Source organism: Misgurnus anguillicaudatus, chromosome 21 (assembly GCF_027580225.2).
Source record: "Misgurnus anguillicaudatus chromosome 21, ASM2758022v2, whole genome shotgun sequence".
Lineage (NCBI taxonomy): Eukaryota > Metazoa > Chordata > Actinopteri > Cypriniformes > Cobitidae > Misgurnus > Misgurnus anguillicaudatus.
The window spans coordinates 52,112,501-52,134,307 of record NC_073357.2 but is presented as its reverse complement, the minus strand read 5'-3'; the positions used below and the strand labels follow the sequence as shown (position 1 = coordinate 52,134,307).

The following is a 21,807-nucleotide window of genomic DNA, read 5'->3' as shown; positions in this document are numbered from 1 at the left end:
CGTCGCAGCGCGCTCCGGCGCTTACGTGCACGCACACAGATGATAGAGGGATGTATCAACAATTCTTAGTTAAGGTAATAACATATTTTAATATTGAAAATGAGTAGACTATTCCTTTATATCTTACAGCTTGTTTGGAATATATTTGACCAAATATGCATATAAATATATGGAAAGTAACATCTTTGGACTTTATTTAAATACATTATTAAATATTAAAAATGTATATGTGTTGCATATCTGTGCTTGCCTTGGAGTGTAAAGTAAAGTTCAACTTCGAGAAGACTAAATGATGTTTTTAAAAAAACACACACAGATAACCCATTCCCTGATGCGCTGTATTTTGCCATTTCGGCTAAACATTTTTGTATTCCTCCAGGAGTTAAGACATTATTTGGCTTGGATATGATGATGAAATAGACACCATATTCAACATACAAGAACAGAAAATAATTTTTTTGACATATAATTTTTAATTTGTGTAGGATTTGGGTATTTTTGTTGGCTCAATAGACTGCATTCGCTGCTTTTCGTTTACCACCGTCGCTTTTTATTTATTCAGTAAGTTCTCATCACGAATCAACTTTATATGTATTTCAGATTAAGTTGCTGTTCTCTTTAAGGCCAGAATGAACAGAATGGCGCTGTTTTTTATTAACTTGCAGTCACATTACATTACATCAATAATCATGACAACATACAAAATGGAACATATATTAAACAAAACAAAAAAAATAATAAAAAACATAGAACATACACAAAATATAAATAATAAAAGAAAAGAAGAATGGCGTTTGATACGCACATATGCGTCCCTGCTGACGTGTAGTGGTTCCCAGCGTCACGCGCATGCGCAGAGGCTGCAGCCGTGTGACGCAGACACCCGGCGCTGTGCTGGAGTTTGACGTGGCACTCTCGGCACGCAATTCAACATCAGCAGTACGGAACGAGCGGCTCATCATTTTCTTTACAGTAAGTCTGTATTATTATTATCATCACTATGTATTAGTAACAGTAACACATGACAGATTTACAGAACTAAATACCCTAATATTGACTTTATTCTCGACGCGTTAATCATTATATTTTTGAGAAATTGAAAGTTGACGTTATGTGACAGATTCCGTCTGTAACAGAAAATGTTACTTTGTATCAATCGATTGACACTGGACGCGTGCCCTTATCCGTGTGTCGACCCTTGTGTATTGTTTGCATTTGCTGGATATCTTTCTGGATGGACTTTATTCTGTAATGTCAGCTGTTGTGCATTGAAACATTACAGGTCTCCGTCATAACGGTATTTGACGTGGCAGTACAGGGCAGTGGCTGTTTGATAATCACTGTATATCCTGTACATCCACACGGAGAACATCGCTGTATAATTGAAGCATCTTAGTTATAATACATTAAATGTTGTGTTGTGCATAACAAAACATATTGCATGATCTTACACCTTGAACAGCGTTACCAAAGGCCTTTCCTGACGAAAATATGATGCCTCAGATTTTACAAGCCACTCTTTATAAACGAACTAAATATATATTAATTTGCTAAAACAATTGAGGTTTTTAAGTTTCTCGTTCTTTCTTTCTTCCTTTTTTTCTTTTTTTTGAAGGTTGAATGCAATAATGAAACCAGAATTGCATTTTCTTTTTTGTTTGCATTCTTGGCAGACTGCATTGTCATAAACATATCTTATCTATTAATAGTTTAGTGACAAAGTTCCTGATCACACGTATAGGGTTGAGCCATATGAGGTAAACTTTACAGAAAACCTCAAGCATTGTTATACACTATTTCTTGCTTTCATTCAGTCAGCTGTAACCATTTTGGGGTAAATATGCAACAGGTGGTTTAACATGGTAACCAAACTGCAAAAACATTTTTTTCAAACATGTTATGTTTTGCAAACAAGTCGCAAGCATTATCTAGGGTCTAACGTATTGAATTTTGACAGTTACAGGTCACCTTTTTTGTTCTGATTGGAATGAAAAAATCATAACGGCACGATGAGTCAGCAGGGTTATGTTGCTACCCCTCCATACTCCCAGGCCCAGGCTGGAATGGGGGGATACTCTACTGGTTTTGGAAACCCTCCACCTCAGTCCCATTATGGGGCCTATGGATCTCAACCACAGGCGTATTCTGCACCTCCTACAGGTAAATTGCTTTTTACTGGTCACTGTTTCACAGGTCTGATCCTGTCTTTATGATACAGAAGTACCATTGAGATGAGAACTTTTTTTAGTATTTCTATTCTTCATATAAAGAAAATAAAAGGTCTCTCTGTAGTGTCTGGTTTGTTTTATTACACTTATACAATGTAAAAGTAATGTTGTTTTCCAGGCGTGCTGAAACAACCTCCCTCTTCTCCTTCTGGAATGCCTCCACCACCAGCATCCAATCATTATGGAGCTAGCATTCAGCAGAATGGAAGGTAAATCCTACTTCGGCTTAAAGGATTAGTCAATTTTCTTAAAAAAAAATCCAGATATTTTACTTACCCACATGTCATCCAAAATGTTGATGTCTTTCTTTGTTCAGTCGAGAAGAAATTATGTTTTTTGAGGAAAACATTCCAGGATTTTTTTCATTTTAATGGACTTTAATGGACCCCAACACTTAACACTTAACTCAAACAGTTTTTTTCAACAGAGTTTCAAAGGACTCAAAACGATCCCAAACGAGGCATAAGGGTCTAGCGAAAACGATTGTCATTTTTGGCAAGAAAAATAAAAAAATATGCACTTTTAAACCAAAACTTCTCGTCTATCTCCGGTCATGTGACACGCCAGCGCGACCTCATGCAATACTTCATCACGTCAAGAGGTGACGGATGATGTATGCAAAACTACGCCCCAGTGTTTACAAGTGTGGAGAAAGAGGACGTTCCGACGTTGTTGTATGTGGATTGATACTAATGAATATCTTTGTGTCAGTTTATTGTTTAAAATGGTCCGCAAATGTGCGTTTCATATATGTACCTTTCCACGGCATTACGCAATTACGTGAGCGGAGATAGACAAGAAGTTGTGGTTTAAAAGTGCATATTTTTTTATTTTTCTTATCAAAAATGACGATCGCTTCGCTAGATAAGACCCTTATGCCTCGTTTGGGATCGTTTAGAGTCCTTTGAAACTGCAAGTTTAAACTGCTTTAAATCTGATACGTGTTGGTGTCCATTAAAGTCCATTAAAATGAGAAAAATCCTGAAATGTTTTCCTCAAAAAACATAATTTCTTCTCGACTGAACAAAGAAAGACATCAACATTTTGCATGACATGGTGGTGAGTAAATTATCTGGATTTTTTTTAAGAAAATGGACTAATTCTTTAATAAAACATTATTGATAAGCAAAATGCATAGATGTTGATATTTTCAACACCCTCATTTCTCCCCATCAGCTTTTCACCTCCTCCTGCTGCATCAGCCCCTTCCATGTCTCCTTATGGGCAGGCTCCTCACAATGTTTATCACAGCATGGCGCAAGGCCCACCTCCAAATCAACAGTTGACCAATCAAATGAGTGCTATGACACATGCCCCTCCTCCAACTCAACAGATGACTAATCAGATGAGTTCTATGGCACAGGGCCCACCTCCAACTCAACAGATGACCAATCAAATGAGTGCTATGAACATTGCAGGATACGGTAAGATTGAAAAATTTTCTTCTCTATAATTTATCAATATGCTTTAAAAAGAGTTCAACTAAGCCTGTCTGTGTCCAACATGCTCTTTAGGACAAAGACCTATGCACGTCCCCCAGTCCCCCTCCAGCTCAGCAGCACCACTACAATTTCAAACATCTCCACCACCAGCAATGGGACATCCTCCACTGTCTCCACCAGGACAACAGCAAGCAGCAATGGGATCACCTCCAATGGGATCTCCACCAATGGGAATGGCTGGCCCACCTGGTCCAGGTGTCTCTCTGGGTGGAGGTGGCCACCAACAACCACTTGGACCCCAAAGCTATCCACAGCAACCAGGTAATTTTGGGAGGATTTTGCTGGGGCAAACTTGTTTAAGTAATCTTTAAAACTATTATTATTTAGTTTGATGAGCTTGTAGTGTAAAACAACACACAACAAGTTTTTAAGTGGCATACAGTATTTTGTGAAAATCAAATAGACATTGTATGCATGTATGCGTGCAGGCCCATATGGTGGACAAATGGCGGGACCACAGATGGCAGGCCCACAGACAGGTGCTTTCCCAGCAGGCTTTCATGGAGGTCCATCCCAAATGGCAGGCCCTCCTCAGAAAAAGCTGGACCCTGACTCTATTCCAAGCACGGTAATAGCAGAAAAAATGTTGTAATTTAATGAAAACTTGTTATTTGTGCACATTGCAAGATGCATTTACTTTTTTGTTTGCAGACTCAAGTGATTCAAGATGACCAGGCTAAGAGAGGAGGTCAGGTGTATGCCACAAACATCAGAGGGCAGGTGCCCCCACTGGTCACCACTAATTTTACGGTACAGGATCAAGGGAAGCATGAGAACCGACTTTGCATTCCACACTTTAGTCCGGCTATCGTGAGATATGTGTGATAGTGTAAACTGTCTATTTTCTTTCATTTTTTTAGGGAATGCCAGCCCAAGGTTCATGCGGTGCACAACATATTCCTTACCCTGCACGGCTGATCTCGCAAAGCAGTGCAAAGTGCCTTTGGCAGCCATAATCAAACCATTTGCCACTGTGCCCAAAAATGAGGTATGCAACATTTTCTCTGCAGTCTTATTTTTTGGTGTTTCACCTCATTTTTAGTTTATGTGATGCATCATATTTATGTTAATATACCAGATATTTACCAGATATACCATGTCATCCAAAATGTTGATGTTTTTCTTTGTTCAGTCAAGAAGAAATTATGTTTTTTGGGGAAAACATTCCAGGATTTTTCTCATTTTAAATGATTTTAATGGGCCCCAACACTTATTAGTTTTAATCCAGTTTAAAATTGCAGTTTCAAAGGGTTCTTAACAATCTCAAATGAGGCCTAATCTAGCGAAATGACTTTTTTGGCAAAAAATATGGCATATAAAAATATGCACTTTTAGGTCGTGCTGGCGCGTCAGAAGTTGTGGTTTAAAAATGCATTTTTTTCTTGCCAAAAACGAGAATCGTTTCGCTAGATAAGACCCTTATGCCTTGTTTGGGATCATTTAGAGTCCTTTGAAACTGCAATTTTAAACTGCATTAAAACTGTTAAGTGTTGGGGTCCATTAAAGTCCATTAAAATAAAAAAAATCCTGGAATGTTTTCCCTCAAAAAACATATTTTTTTCTCGACTGAACAAAGAAAGACATCAACATTTTGGATGACATGGTGGTGAGTAAATTATCTGGATTTTTTTTAAAGAAAATGGACTAATTATTTAAACAACTTGCAATACAATATTGCAGCAATTGGGTGCAAGTACTGTATGCAATGTAATACAACAACATTAGTGATTCATCCTAAAAAATATTTAGTATACCTTTACATAAAAAGTTCTATGTGTTGGGAAAGCAGTTATAGTTTAATGTAGTAATTCAAGGCTTAAAGAACTTATGTAAATCTAGTTTGAGTGATTAAAGGGACACTCCACTTTTTTTGAATATATGCTCATTTCCAGCTCCCCTAGAGTTAAACTTGATTTTTACCCTTTTGGAATCCATTCAGCCGATCTCCGGGTCTGGTGGTACCACTTTTAGCATCGCTTAGCATAATCCATTGAATCCGATTAGACCATTAGCATCATGCTCAAAAATAGCATGCGCAATGATATTCACAGTGCCCGAAATAGTCCCCTGCTATTGAAAGTAACCAAGGGGACTATTTTCAGGCGCTGCTTAATATCACTACGCCTGCTGCAACCATGTTATATCAGCAAAGTTCTTGATTATTACACCAGAATGAGAGTATAGTTCCTAGCCATATCTGCCTAGAAAATCACAACTTTTAATTTTCCGTCTGTCTTAGTACATAATGTAACTACAGAAGAGTCAAGTTTTAAATAGGAAAAATATTGAAACTCTTTAGTTATTTCTCACGCAATGCTAATGGTCTAATCAGATTCAATGGATTGTGCTAAGCTATGCTTAAAGTGCTAGCGCCAGACCCAGAGGTCAGCTGAGTGGATTCCAAGATGGTAGGAATCAGATGTTTAACTCTAGGGGAGCTGGGGAATGGGCCTATTTTCAAAAAAAGTGGAATGTCCCTTTAAGAGATAAGCCAACAATTAATGTAAAGTCAGTCACAAACATTCATGCCTTATCTCCTTTTGTGTATGCTGTCAGAATGGAAAATGGTTAAAAATGGCCCCTAGGCTAGCTGTCACTCGGGCGGTACCCTTTGTACACATTTGCATGTAATTAGAGTTCATATTAGTACCTATAAGTTACATATTGGTAACAAACAGTTCATATGAGTACCTTAAAGGTACATATTGGTAGCAAATGTATACGTATCTGTACCTAATTTGTAAATATTAGGATCTTTTTTAAGGGTGCTGCCTCAGTGACAGCTTGGGACTATTTTTTGACAATGTTTTCTGACACCACCATCAGAGTAAATGATGAAATGTGTGTTATTTCTGTGTGAACCGTCTCTTTAAGAAAACACAGGTTTCCACTGTTGTCTATTACTTTTCTTTGAGACTGTTTTTGAAAAATGATTTCATGTGTTTTATGTCCTCACAGTTTATTATTTTGCTAGCGTAATAGCGGCTTTGAAGCCTTCTAGATTTGTTTAACTCAGGCTGGAATCTTTTATTTGTCTTCTTACTCAACACCATTAAGCTTCAGGGCCTTATTAGGAAATGTTAGTGTTAGTATTCTTGTGAGAGACTCATCGGTATAAGTTCAGTCTCCAAGGAACATGTCAGATATTTTGTAGAAAAAAATCTGTCCATTTTTAAAGACAAAGTATCTTGTTTTCAGATTTCATATTACAGAATCTATGAGCCGATGTCTGATCTTTTGCTTACATTCATTTAAACGTGTTGTGCATTATCACACACCTATTAAAGGGTCAGATTTAACGATCAGTATGATGTGTTTGTTTGACTCCAGTCACTGAATATGTATGTAATGTACACAAATAACTTGAATTCTTTATGACCTGCTTATACTCTAGACACCTCTGTATGTTGTAAATCATGGTGAGGCTGGACCCATCCGCTGCAATCGATGTAAGGCTTACATGTGCCCTTACATGCAGTTTATTGATGGAGGACGACGATACCAGTGTGCCTTCTGCAGCTGTGTTAATGAAGGTTGGTACTGAAGACCACTGGGACTATATATTTATACATCGATGGTATATATAATATAATGGTTTGTTATTGAAGGGCTTTTGTTGTTTGTTTGTCAGTTATAATGAAGACATGTGCATTTAACTTAAATTTATTAAAACATGCTGGTATGAGAAAACAGTAATGCTATTAAAGATATTAACAATACACAATAAGAGTGTTTTTAGAAAAAGAAAAAAACTTGAAAGAATAACTTCTTTGACCAAAGCAAAAACTGCAAAACATTATTTATTCTGTAAAAATATGGTAATTATTTGCATTAAAAGCTATACATATATTTTCACATCTTAGTTCCAGTGCAGTATTTCCAGCATCTGGACCATATGGGGAGAAGAATGGATCTATATGAGAGACCAGAACTTTCTTTGGGCTCTTATGAGTTTATTGCCACAATGGATTACTGCAAGGTAACTATACTGTGGTTTTCAAATTGGGGGATGGGCCCCCCTTGGGGGGCATGAGATGGTGCCAAGGGGCCCCGGTTTTATGAAATTTTTTAAACATACCTTCATAAATTATATTTGTTTTGTTTAATTCTAAGTATAAGATTGTTTATTGTCATGAATTTTCTTGGGGGGGGGGTGCGAAGGGATACACCCTACACAGGGGGGGGGGGGGGCATGACAAAAAGTTTGTTAAACAAACAGAATAAACAAACAAAGTAGAGTTATACACATCTAGTCTTAAACCGAAACAGGAGGTTGATTTATATTTTATTTGGCTCGCATATTTTTCCGATATTGAATTATGGGTGTATGTTTGTAAGAGTGTGGTTTTATTATATTAGCAATGTTTATTATTAATAGCGGATATGTTATTATGTAAATCCAAATGTTTCCACATGGAATGTAATGGATAGATAGCGTGTAGGTCTATATTATTAAGGACTTGAATTTGGCCTGTCTAAACAAGGTCAGAATGCCTTATCAAGCATGTGAGGAAAATGTCTCTCTTGGCAGTCAAATCACATCTTATTTATTCAGGAATACACAAGGAATACATAACTTTGGGAATAACACATGATATCTTCAACATAAAGACTACTCACTTTTAAACTTTAAACCTTTAATATTTTTCAACGTAACATTTTTACTAAAAGTGAACTTGCTTACATTCTCACAGGTCAAATAGTTAAGATCTGTTCATTTATTTCAGTTATCAGATTAAAGAGATTGCTGGCACATTTTTGGCTGAAGTCAGATCTCAGCCTGACACCATAACCCCGATCTGAGCTCTCCCATTTCTCTTTATTTTATTAATATGCAGTTTATTCATATTTAGAAATACAAAACTTTGCATTGATATTTCTGTCACATAGTTTTTGATTTTTTGATGTATTTCTCTTGCTATTTCTCTTTATATGAAAATGACTTTAAATAATATTTCTCATGGTGAGGTGTTTTACATAATTGTCTTTAATGTTAATTGTATACAGTACAGACTATGTTCTTCAGTGGATGATAGTTTGGTTTTTTTAAGGTTTAACAAAATGCATTAGATCATTATCATCAGGAAATGCAGTTGAAAGGCCAAAGAAGCCTGAACTGAAACATAAAGCACAAAAGCATTACTGATAATACAAAATCATGAGCAACTGAACAGTGAGAAACAACACACATTGAATTTGAAGTATGAACCGTCATGTATAATTTTGTGATGGTCTTTTCTTTCTTTTAAGAACAATAAGCCTCCTAATCCTCCTGCCTACATCTTCATGATCGATGTCTCCTACACCAACATCAAAAGTGGACTCGTCAAACTAATATGTCAAGAGTTGAAGACATTGCTTGACCGACTTCCCAAGTAAGTAAAGTTAGTCACTAGCTACGTTTTCATTACCCTTTAAATAGCGCAAATTGACATTGCGGAAAAAATATGGCCAATTTCCCAAAAAGTTTTTACACTCGCATGAGGTGGTTTTTAGGCAATTAGAAAAAAGTGTATTTCTCAAACCTGCAAAGGAACCAATTTATTAGCATTTTCAGGTCACCTGATGCAATAAGTCACTTAATTATTATTTGAAGATGACGCAGTACATACTAAAACCTCACAGAAACACCTCAGTACGTGCCTGCTCAAGTATAAGAGGGTTTCCTTGCAATAATGTTTGGATAACGCTCCTGCACCTCTTTTGATTTAAAGTAATGTACTATTACCTCCAAGAAACACCTATACGTACATTGCCGCTCCTAGGTTTAAGGGGCTTTCCTTGGCATTAATGTTTGGATAATACTCTTACGTTTCCTTCGGTTAAAAAAATGCCTAGTTAGTGCGGTGGATGTGATGTTAGTAAAACCTACCAACATCAGTCAACGTGATGTTTGAAATGAATTATCGCAAGAGGAAAAACTTGATTCGCACAAATCTGCAATAGAAACTGTACATTTTTGTAGCTCGGTTGGGAGAGAATTTTATTAGCAATGCAAAGGTTGTGGGTTTGATTTACAGGGAACACACATACTGATAAAATGTATACTTTAAAGGTGCAGTGTGTAAATTTTAGTGGCATCTAGTGGTGAGGTTGCGAACTGCAACCAACAGCTAAGTCCACTGGTCATCTATCGCTTTTGAAACACAGAAAAGCTACAGTAGCCGCCATCGGACAAACATGTCATCTTTGGAGACAACGTAGTAAAAAAGTTTGTCCATTAAGGGCTTCTGTATGAACATGGTGGCACAAAATGGCGGCTTCCATGTAAGGGGACCCCCCGTGTATGTAGATAAAAACGTCTCATTCTAAGGTAATAAACGCATAACGGTTCATTATGAAAGGTCTTTATACACCCCTGATAATATAGTTTTATATGTTATTTTGCATTTCTGTCAAGAGATCCTTCTAAAAATCACACACTGCACCTTTAAATACACTATAGTTGCTTTGAAAAAAAGCCAAATGCATAAAAGTAAAAAGTGAAGTAGTTATGAGTGAAGTTATATTTATGATTATTTTTACCCTTCATCTCAGGGTGTTGCCTGCTTCAGGTGTTTTGTTCAAAGGGTCTGTAAACTTAAATCCCTGTGTATTCCGTCGGCTCTTCTCAGGTTCAACACGCATTTATCTCAGCTACTATCAGACTGGAATGTCTGAAATGAACCTGAATCCTCTGCCAAGTATGGTAACAGGAGAGCAAGAGAATAAATTATGAAAAAATCCAATATTTTATCATTTGAAAATGCCTCTAGGAGTCAAGAATATAGTGGGGGTTGAGAAAGAAAGGGTTCAGCATCTCTGGTCATGCAACGTATCCAAGAATTTAAATATTCCTTAGTGCACATGGCTCCAATTATTCTGTTTGTTTGGATGTCTGCCACCTGAAAGGTGAGCTTTCGATTCACCTCTGGAGAACGTGTCCATTTCAGATTTTTCACCCTCCTAAACTTTTTACCTCTTCTCCACTATAGCTCCTAAGGGTATGTCTCCTTATTTATTTGGAAGCTGACCTCACTCTCCAAACAGCTCGGTAGTGCACTCCAAATAAGCCTGCGGTATTATATCTGATTTCTCTTCTCTGTTCCTGGCTTTACTCAGTTAATGAAAACCACATTGGACCAGAGCTGATAGGTCCTGTTAGAGTAGAAATGGTTTGACTCCAGGCTTGGCATAAACGGACATGGTGATTCACACCATCACCATGCTTTACAGTCCCGTGAATAAGCCAGAAAAAGCTACAAACCACAGATACAGCCGTCAATATGCTTTTATTTATTGCTCAGCATAGATGAACTGCAGCTATGAGCTGCTACTGTACATGGTACTCTGGAATAAGTGTATTTGTTTCTACAGAGAGGATGGAGCAGATAGTTCGGCCATCAAAGTGGGCTTTGTCACCTATAACAAAATTCTGCACTTCTACAATGTGAAGAGCGCTCTGGCCCAGCCACAGATGATGGTGGTCTCAGACGTAGCCGAAATGTTTGTACCACTTCTCGATGGATTCCTCGTCAACTTCCAGGAATCCCGGGCAGTTATCAACAAGTAGGTTCATTAATGACCTTTGCATAAAGATACTTTTCTTTATTACTTCAACCTAGATTTTCATTTAGCTGGTTGGTATTGTATTAAATAAAGTCCTGTATCGTTTCCTCATAGTCTTCTAGATCAAATCCCGGATATGTTTGCCGATACCAGTGAGAGTGAGACTGTTTTTGCACCTGTCATTCAAGCTGGGGTGGATGCACTAAAGGTAAATACAAATCTGAAAGGCTGAATTATTTACCAAATACTGTCATCGTCGACATGGCATTTGCGTCAGTCCATCTGCTCGTTCCTTTTTCCGAGGGTGCTTGCTTATTTAGCCCCATGCTACAAAGTTGAACAAAAGTTTGTTTTAATACAGCATGTCACCAACAATCTTTGTTTGATAAACATGCGGTTGTTTCGAAGTGACTCATTTCTTTTCATGTTTTTAATGACCAAATGTGCCCCCGACCTTAAAGAGACAGTTCACCCAAAATTTAATTCTGTTAGCATTTACTCATTCTCGTGTCATTTTAAATGTGCATCAAAATCTGTTTTATATTAAAGGAATATTACATTTTCTTAAAAGAAAAATCCAGATAATTTACTCACCACCATGTCATCCAAAATGTTGATGTCTTTCTTTGTTCAGTCGAGAAGAAATTATGTTTTTTGAGGAAAACATTGGAGGATTTTTCTCATTTTGGTGGACTTTGGTAGAGCCCAACATTTGATACTTGACTCAACACTTAACAGTTTTTTTTAGCTGAGTTTCAAATGACTATAAACGATCCCGAACGAGGCATAAGGGTCTTATCTAGCAAAACGATTGTCATCTTTGACGAGAAAAATAAAAAATATGCTCTTTTAAACCACAACTTTTCGTCTGGGTCCGGTCCAGCGCAACCTAACGTAAATGCGTAGTGACGTAGGGATGGTCACGTGTTACATATATAAAACGCACATTTGGGGACCATTGTAAACAATAAACTGACACAAAGACATTAATTAGTATCAGTTGACATACAACAATGTAGGAACGGTGCTCTTTCAAGACGCTTGTAAACACTGGGGTGGAGTTTCGCGTTCGTCCTCTGTGACCTCTTGACGTCATGATGTATTGTGTGGGGTCACGCTGACGCATCAAGACTGGATCTAGACGAGAAAATGTGATTTAAAGTGAATATTTTTTATTTTTCTTGTCAAAAATGACAATCATTTCGCTAGATAAGACCCTTATGCCTTGTTTGGGATCGTTTATGGTCATTTGAACTCCGTTGAAAAAACTGTTAAGTGTTGAGTTAAGTATTAAATGTTGGGCTCTATTAAAGTCCATTAAAATGAGAAAAATCCTGCAATGTTTTCCTCAAAAAATATAATTTCTTCTGGACTGAACAAAGAAAGACATCAACATTTTGGATGACATGGTGGTGAGTAAATTATCTGTGTTTTTCTTTTAAGAAAATGGAATATTCCTTTAAGTCATCATGTTTGGAATGACATGAGGGTGAATGAAAAAATATTTTGGGTGAACTGTTACTTTAAAGTTCAGTCTATGTGGTGGATGATTGTAAAAATGTAAGTCTTTTCATGGATAAATGGGGTTTTACATAGCACATCAAAATCTGTGGAGTTATACGGTTTTGCTGATTTTTTTTTTTTTTTTGAAGATTCAATGGAGTTGCAACGTTTAGTCACAAGCTCTTTTCAAAACTTTTCATTGGTAAAATATTTGCAAACCCATAGACACACATAAAGGTGACCAATATTAATGATTTATTTAAAAAAAAATGAAACAAAATTAGGACAGAATATGCATATATGCAAGGTTTCCTCCCGATAGCAACGTTTTTAAGCTTTAATGCCCTACATTTCATTTCTGTTTATGTGGTCAGGCGGCTGAATGCAGTGGGAAACTTTTCATCTTCCACTCCTCCATGCCGACAGCCGAAGCTCCTGGAAAACTCAAGAACAGAGATGACAGAAAACTAGTTGGCACGGAAAAGGAGAAGGTGAACATTCCTTTCTTTTATAAAATCTCAAGTATTTGCACTAAACAATGTAACCTGGCAGGACTACAATAAAAAAGCTTAACATATACAGTACTGTATAACATTATGAATAAAATTATTTTAATTTACTTGGTTTTATGAAACAACAGAGGACATTTGTAATGCATAGCCTACAGCTTTTATGTTTATGTAAGTGTGATTAATCATTATTTGTTGTGTGTTGTCAGATTCTGTTTCAGCCCCAGCGTGGAGTTTATGAGCAACTGACTAAAGATTGTGTAGCACAGGGCTGTTGTGTCGACCTCTTTATATTTCCCAATCAGTACGTGGATATGGCCACCATGGGTGATGTGCCAACACATACTGGAGGCTCGGTCTACAAATACAGCAACTTCCAGGTACATGCAAGGGGATTTCGGTTTTAGTAGGTTTAAATGTCACATGTCAGTAGTGTGTTACTGCCCTCTTGTGCTCAAGCATTGTTTTTGTTTTTTAGGTGGAGGTTGACGGTCAGCATTTTCTCAGTGATCTCAAGAGAGATGTTGAGAAATCTATTGGATTTGATGCCATCATGCGTGTCCGTACAGGCACAGGTAATACATTTCTTGATTTTTTAACCTTTACCATGCTAGGGACTTTTTAACATCCGGGGATATCGTTGTAAAACTATATAAATTGTATTCACGAAGTTATAAACTTATTACATGTCATCAAGTTGAATTTGTATTAAATATATATTTTGATATATGATCGCTTAAGCTATATTAACCCATTAGTGTCAAAATGAAAATGTAATGTTTAAATCAATATACTCTGACACTCTTAGATCTTAAAGCCAAATCAAGTTTTTAAATGAAGTGTCTCTAGTTTTAATATTAAATCAAAAGCATTATTTTAACTTAAACTGCTATAACTGCTATATTTAAGTATTGTATATTAAAAAACTCTAAAAATAAAAATGTTTTACGCCAAAAATGCTAAACAAAATAAAGCCACAAGTCTCAACTAATTTTTATCCAAATTTCGAGTTAAAATTACAAAAGGTTTTCTAACACTTTTAGTAGATTTACCAACAATGGCCACTAAGTGTCACTGGTGTGCTGCATAAAAATATTAAGTTACCTGGTTGTATTAAGATTTGAAAAGTTCTTTTAAGAGTTAATTCAAGTTAATTAGTTGACCTTATTTATATATTCAACTAATTTTTTTAGTAAAATCAGCAAAATTTTTTAAGGTAACTTACTTTTATTAAGTTAAACTAGCATTGAACCAGTTTTTACAGTTTCTTATCACTGCAATATTATTTGTGAAAAAATTAGGGCTGTCAAAAGATTAATCGCATACAAAATAAAAGTTTGTGTTTGCAAAATATATTTGTGTGTAATTATTATGTAGGCCTATATTATAAACACACACATACATGTATAAATTTAAGAAAAATGTTGTTTATGTATAATAATTTATATATATATATATATATATATATATATATATATATATATATATATATATATATATATATATATATATATATATATATATATATATATATATATATATATATATATATATATACAAAATAATTACACACAGTGCACACAAACTTTTATTTTGTATGTGATTAATTGCGATTAATTTTTTGACAGCCCTAGAAATAATGTTTTAAAAATATGAAAACTTTATTCTTAGAGTTTACAACAAATTAACCACAATTCAAAAAAGTATTACATATAAATAAACAAATCATAATAAATATATCTAAACATTTAAATTGTATTAAACAAATATGCTATGACTCATATGCACCTGCACTTCATAACATCAGCACAACCTTTACATTTGCTCTTCTCATTCAAGGCTTCAGGGCCACAGATTTCTTTGGTGCTCTCTACATGAACAACACCACAGATGTGGAAATGGCCGCAGTGGATTGTGACAAGGCCGTGACGGTTGAGTTTAAGCACGACGACACACTCAGCGAGGAATCTGGGGCTGTTATACAGGTAGGTGTACATATGAGCTTTTAGAGATCTTCGAATGAATGTCAAACAGTTACTGACCCGAAGAACCGTCTCGTTTTACAGTGTGCTTTGCTGTACACCACCGTCGGCGGACAGAGACGCCTGCGAATCCACAATCTTAATCTGAACTGCAGCTCGCAGCTGTCTGAACTTTACAAAAGCTGCGAAACAGATGCCCTCATCAACTTCTTTGCCAAGTCAGGTGACTGCACTTTGTGACTTCTTGAGATCTTAAAAAGACAAATCTGTTAAAAACCATCTGATATATCGAAATTGAGCAAATATAGCAAAATTGCAAAATGGCAGGGGTTTGCAATAACTGAATGATTTTAATACTTCTATACTAAGTATAGTAAAAGTTTTAGGACAATGCAGATAGCAGAGAGACTTGGTCTGATGTGTTCATTTATAGCTCAGTGGTAGAGCATTCGCAGTGCAAAAGGTCATGGGTTCGAACCCAGGAAATACATATACTGATAAAAATGTGTGCCTTGTAATGTACTGTAAATCGTTTTGGATAAAAGCGTTCAAGTGTTGGTGTCTTAATATTCTAATATAAGCAAGCATTACATTTTCACAAGCGAGCACTCAGAAACGGCCTGCAAGGTGGTGAATTTCACTTTGCAGATTATATTCAGCTCAGATTTATTTGGTCGTGTTTATGCCATCACCTGATTTGCATAGTTAATGTAGTAAATCAGGTGCTAAAACATTGCAGACAGCACATGGACTTCACAAAACTGTGAATGGTGCAATTGATTCATTATAAGCATGCACTCACTTTTTATGATGCACTTTATAAATTTGACTGTGTTGTTTATTTTTAGCATATCGGGCCATGCTTAACCAGCCACTGAAGACAGTGAGAGAAATCCTGGTTAACCAGACAGGTCATATGCTGGCCTGCTATAGAAAAAACTGTGCCAGTCCTTCAGCAGCCAGCCAGGTTTGTCACAATCTTCACATCCCTGTTTTCTACTGAGAACTTTAATCTGGTTTTTGTCATTTCTGTGGATTTAGTTTAGTTTCATTTATTTAGGACAGTGCACATTAATAAACATTTCTGTAAATGTGCCAGTGTTAGCCAACAGGCTATTTTTCAACTGTAGTCCATTGGCAAGATGTTATATTATGCACATGGTAGGTGAAAAAAGAACATAGGAACACTGTGCCGTACACGGTACACCCCCTCCCTTGCACGTGAGGCTGCATAAACGTCATTGTAACTTTGAAGCAATAAATCTTCAAAATATACGGTCATGCAGCACATTGTTGTAAAGCTTAGACTTTCGGGATTCCATTAAGCGCACACACAAAGCATAATATGATTTTTAGCAGTCAAAAAACTGTAATCTAGTTGTTAGTTACCTGAACCGGGCGGCGCCGATTTAGGATATTTACTTACCTTCAAAATCTTCCTTTTATCCGCTTCGGTGAAATTGTCCAAAACAAATTGTTCATAAATCCCCAAAAGTCCAAGGAAATGGAATATCCAAGCCTTTTAATCCAAAGCGATTTGTTCTTGACGTTTCTGACCGAATTACGATATAAATTAGTTCACTAATGGACATTCGTTTGAATCTCACTTTTCATTCACGATTTATAATTAATATATTCGGATGTCACGTTCATTGTGCAACGTCTGAGGAACAAATACGCCCCCTTGTGGAATTTCAGCCGTTCCATAAGGGGCTACATCACACAGCAATTGATATACATACTGCCATAACACTGGCTTCATTAAACATAAAATCATAAAACCTATAACATATAACCATAGAGTCATACTACTGTTGGGAAATTAATAAAATTACCATCTATCTGCAATACATATACCATAGGTTACATAACAGCTGAAATATAAATACAGGCATATATGCTCACATTTTTGTATACTCAATAGCCAGTCCTTAAGATGGTAATCGAATGTTTATAGATTTAAGTTTATAGTTTACAGGTATATATGGATCGTAACACAATGCTGATCTAGGTCTGTCGGTAACATGGATGTTGAATGAGTATCACAGACAGTACAGCAGTGCTATCTGCAAATAAACTTTTTTTATTTTTTTAAGATTTGTCATATTAATATTAAAATGTGATTTTGGATCAGTATTGTGTTTTGACCCATATGTGACCCTGTACCATAATACCAGTAATAAGGGTAAATTTTTTGAAATTAAGGTTTATACATCATCTGAAAGCTGAATAAATACGCTTTGATGTATGGTTTGTTAGGATAGGACAATATTTGCCGATATACAACTATTTAAAATTCTGAGGGTGCAAAAACATAAAATTATAGAGAAAATTGCCTTTAAAGTTGTCCAAATAAAGTCCTTAGAAACACATATTACTTATATATAAATTTTTTATTTAAATTTACCAAATATCTTGATGTAACATCATCTTTACTTAATATCCTAATGATTTTTGGCATCAAAAATCGACAATGTATCATTGGCTATTGCAACAAATGAAGAGTTTGGTTTCAAAACGCGATAAATGCCATTTAGACAAAATCAGTATTATATCAGGTCAGTATTAAAAATTTAATTCTTCATTTTATGCAAAATCTGATTTCTGTCAAGTTATTCTGTCATCTTTTCTCCCTTTTTTCCCAAACTGCGACAAACGCCAGTCCTCCTTCTCTGCAGAATGCAATTAATCCGCTTAACCAATCACAGAGCACCATTCCACGCATTGTAAACAATAATGCTTTGAATACACAGGGAATCCTAGTTTTCCTCATCTACTTTGTACTTCGTGATCAACAAACAAACAAAAACAAAATAGTAATTTTGATGGCATTGATAAACCTGTGATGATTTTCTGTGGCGGGGAAGAAATGTAAGCCATTAAAATCGAATAATTTACGTGAGAGGCACTCGGGCGAAGGGAAAATGCCGGCTGTTGCTTGTTCTCACATGACAGCATCAAGCTTCTGTCATACTAACACATTGACCCCAGGAGATCTTATAAAAAACGTTCCATTATTTTACTCGAAGTCAACGAAAATCGAGCAGGACCAAAACATTTTATAGCTGATTGCTGTCAAAAAAGTTTAGCGACGACGTCCCAAGGATGATAGCAGCAATGACAGTGAGCTTAATATGACAAAGTAAGTGTTTTGATTAATGCTATTAATGTTTATTTTTTTAATCAGTGTATACCACTAGTTAACTAAATGAATATAACATGGCAAAGAATGCACATTTATATATTAATTCAATAGATTTATAGCATTTAAAAAAAAATCAGTTGGATTTATTGCATTTTGTGGAAAAAATTGTTTTTATAATAAATATTTGAAAATCAAATTATGGATTTGAATATTTAATTTTATTAAAACCTAAAGATGCTATGTGAAAGTATGTAACAGAAAATAGTGGTTTTCATCTTGTCACTTTCTTGGTGTAGAAAACACATTTTTACCCAAATTAGTCAAAATGGATTTATTGCGTTTTGGAGCCAAACTCTTCAAATATATATGTGCGACTTCTGACTGGTTTTGTGCTCCAGGGTCACATATACTGTGTGTAAATGTCTTTACGTTCATCTTATAAGTAGTGTATAACCTGCTGCTTTTTTATTTTTCTCCTGTAGCTAATCTTGCCTGATGCAATGAAGGTGTTTCCTGTCTACATGAACAGTTTGTTAAAGACTCCATCTCTAGTAAGCAGCACCGAGCTCCCCACAGACGACAGGGCCTTTCACAGCCTCATGGTTATGGGTATGGGAGTCGAGGAGACTCAGATCCTGCTGTACCCTCGACTCATCCCACTGGTGCGTTACACACGACATGCACTTTATTTGATCAATAACGTAAAACCCTGAACGCTGCAGTTTACACTTCATATCTTCTCTGGCTGTATCAGCACAATATGGATGTGAGCAGTGAGTCTGTACCAGAAGCTGTACGCTGTTCGGAGGAGCGCCTCAGTGAGACAGGAGCGTTCCTGCTGGAGAACGGCCTCTATATGTTCCTCTGGTTGGGGCAGGCCTGTCCACTCGACCTGATCCAGAATCTCTTTAATGTGCCCTCTCTCGCCCATCTCAACACAGAAGGGGTATGAACACACACACTTTTGTCTTTTAAACTTAGAAAAATTGATTTTAATCAGTGTATGGCCATATGGTTGATACAATTTGAGATGTTGATCATTTAATGGTGTAATGTGGGACTTTTAGAAAGATCTTAGAAAGACAGAAATGCAATATAATATACATAACTATATTATCAGTGGTGTATAAAGACCTTACAAAATAAACTGTATTGTTTTTATTAACTTAGAATGAGCCATTTTCATCTACATAAACAGCGGGTCCCCTTACACGGAAGTCGCCATTTTGCACCATCATGTTTCTACAGTGGCCCTAGAAGGACAAACTATTATATAGAGTGCATTTTGTCACTATACGTTGTCTTAAACTATGACAACTATGGCGACTAACGTAGCTTCACTATGCGTTTCATTAAGGAGGGGTGAGTTGTGTACTGAGCAGCTGGTTGCAATTCACAGTCTCACCACTAGATGCCGCTAAAAGTCCCACATTGCACCTTTAAGCACCTTTAACTTTTTTTTAAATAAAAAAAATTATATAGTCAAGTTATGAAAATACATATAAGATTCTGCACTAATTTAGATATTTGGGTCATAAAATTTAAGCAGGTTTGTGGGATTGATCATTAACTACAAATTTCATTGAAAGACAGATAAAAAATGGTACAAAAGCTGTCACTGGGGCAGTAGAGCTGCCTAACAATTTGCAGAATAAAAGTTTTTGTTTACATATTAAATGTGTGTGTAATGTGTATAATAATTATGTATATATAAATGCACACACATGCATGTATATATTTAAGAAATATATGTGTATAAACATTTGTATATTTACATATACTTTATGGGGCGGTTTCCCAGACAGGGATTAGCTTAAGCCAGGACTAGACCTGATTTTAATTGGGAAATATAACTAGTTTTAACAAACATGCCTTACTAAAAACATTACTTATGTGCATTTTGAGGCAAAACAAAAGACACTGGTGTATTTTAAGGTACCTCAGTGCAAGTTGTTTTGAGTTTGGACAGCTCTTACATTTATTTTAGTCTAGGACTAGTCTAATCCCTGTCCGGGAAACCACCCCATTATCATATATTAATATAAATATTTATTATATAATATATTTTTACTTAAAAATATACATACATCTGTTTTTATTTATATATAACTAATATATGTTGATTTACTGTGTATAATAATTATGTTAACAAAAACTTTTTTTCTGCAAATGAAAAGTTGTGACAAATCATTAGGCAGCCCTAGGTAGTACCCTTTGAAAAGGTTCTTATATGCACCATTAAGGTACATATATGTATACATTTGGTACCAATATGTACCTTTGACGTATTAATATTCACTTTTTTAAAAGGTTACCGCCCAATTGACAGTTTTTTGCATTTTTCTATAAGTGTAGGATGCTCTTAGGAACTGTCAAAAAATTAACAGATGTGCAAAATAATGTATTTTTTTTGTAGTAAAGACGTTTCTATTAAATTAAAGTAAAAATATTTATTCTATTCACTACTGGTCTCTCAGACTTCTGGACCACAGTGCTATGCTATATCTATAAATGCTTTTTTTAACAAAAATGGTTTTCGCACAGAAAGTTTATTGCATACTTTAAGCATGTTTGGCTCAAAACAACAAGAGTTTTCCTCTTCGCACCGTTGATCTCAGTCCTCATGGTGTTTTAATCAAGCAAGCAACTGTTTCTTTAGTTCCTTTGTAAACATCAGATTCCCGGTGATGACTTCCGATGTGTAATTGTCTTACAGCAGACATCATTACCTGTGCTGGATAATCCTCATTCCAGGAAGCTTCATTCCATCATCTCCATCATTTCACAGCAGAGGGCCAAATCCATGAAGGTACAACTCACTCAAACTTTTATATTCTCTCTTTTCTCAATGTATTATTTTTTTAAAGTTACTAATGGGTCTATTGCATATTTTACACTGTTTGCAATGTAGCACTGTATTGATATTATTTTCTGTAATTAATTAAAATCAGTTATTAAGCAAGTGAACATGTAAAGTCAGTGTTTAAAACGGCCATACCCGGCATTTTGCCATATCCCGATTTGCAGCAGTTTGCTTATAATAATAATAATTTATCATTTTTGACCCTGGACCACAAAACTAGTCATGAGGGTCATTTTTTGAAAGCTGAATAAATAAGCTTTTCATTGATGTATGGTTTGTTAGGATAGGGCAATATTTTGCCGAGATACAAAATCTGGAATCTGAGGGTGCAAAAAATCCAAATACTGAAAAAAAATCTTTAGCAACACATATTACTAATGTACATTTTATATTGAAAAAATATCCTTGAAAAAAGATGTCACCGGCCGCCACTGACTAATTATCTTTTTGCTTTACGAGAAGGCTGACACACACATATATATATATATATATATATATATATATATATATATATATATATATATATA

The 21,807-nt window shown here is 35.7% G+C and overlaps 1 protein-coding gene across 2 annotated transcripts in view; it reads left to right on the top strand.

Annotated features, from left to right (window-relative positions):
- The first annotated feature begins 816 nt into the window (after positions 1-816).
- The window catches only part of sec24d (SEC24 homolog D, COPII coat complex component), a 27,285-nt gene continuing 6,294 nt past the window's right edge, over positions 817-21,807 (top strand). Inside the window, exons 1-22 of one of the 2 annotated variants that reach the window (XM_073859357.1) lie at positions 817-972; positions 1,958-2,160; positions 2,347-2,437; positions 3,405-3,652; positions 3,743-3,991; positions 4,159-4,298; positions 4,382-4,497; positions 4,595-4,718; positions 7,125-7,263; positions 7,594-7,709; positions 8,981-9,105; positions 11,087-11,278; positions 11,393-11,486; positions 13,156-13,272; positions 13,500-13,670; positions 13,769-13,865; positions 15,130-15,275; positions 15,357-15,495; positions 16,121-16,239; positions 18,900-19,079; positions 19,172-19,363; positions 21,137-21,226. In XM_073859357.1, coding sequence (XP_073715458.1) covers positions 2,010-2,160; positions 2,347-2,437; positions 3,405-3,652; positions 3,743-3,991; positions 4,159-4,298; positions 4,382-4,497; positions 4,595-4,718; positions 7,125-7,263; positions 7,594-7,709; positions 8,981-9,105; positions 11,087-11,278; positions 11,393-11,486; positions 13,156-13,272; positions 13,500-13,670; positions 13,769-13,865; positions 15,130-15,275; positions 15,357-15,495; positions 16,121-16,239; positions 18,900-19,079; positions 19,172-19,363; positions 21,137-21,226 — 3,036 coding nt within the window. In that variant the 5' untranslated portion in view covers positions 817-972; positions 1,958-2,009. Of the gene's footprint in view, positions 973-1,957; positions 2,161-2,346; positions 2,438-3,404; positions 3,653-3,742; positions 3,992-4,158; positions 4,299-4,381; positions 4,498-4,594; positions 4,719-7,124; positions 7,264-7,593; positions 7,710-8,980; positions 9,106-11,086; positions 11,279-11,392; positions 11,487-13,155; positions 13,273-13,499; positions 13,671-13,768; positions 13,866-15,129; positions 15,276-15,356; positions 15,496-16,120; positions 16,240-18,899; positions 19,080-19,171; positions 19,364-21,133; positions 21,227-21,807 lie in introns of both variants that reach the window. The other variant, XM_073859356.1, reaches the window with a different exon arrangement.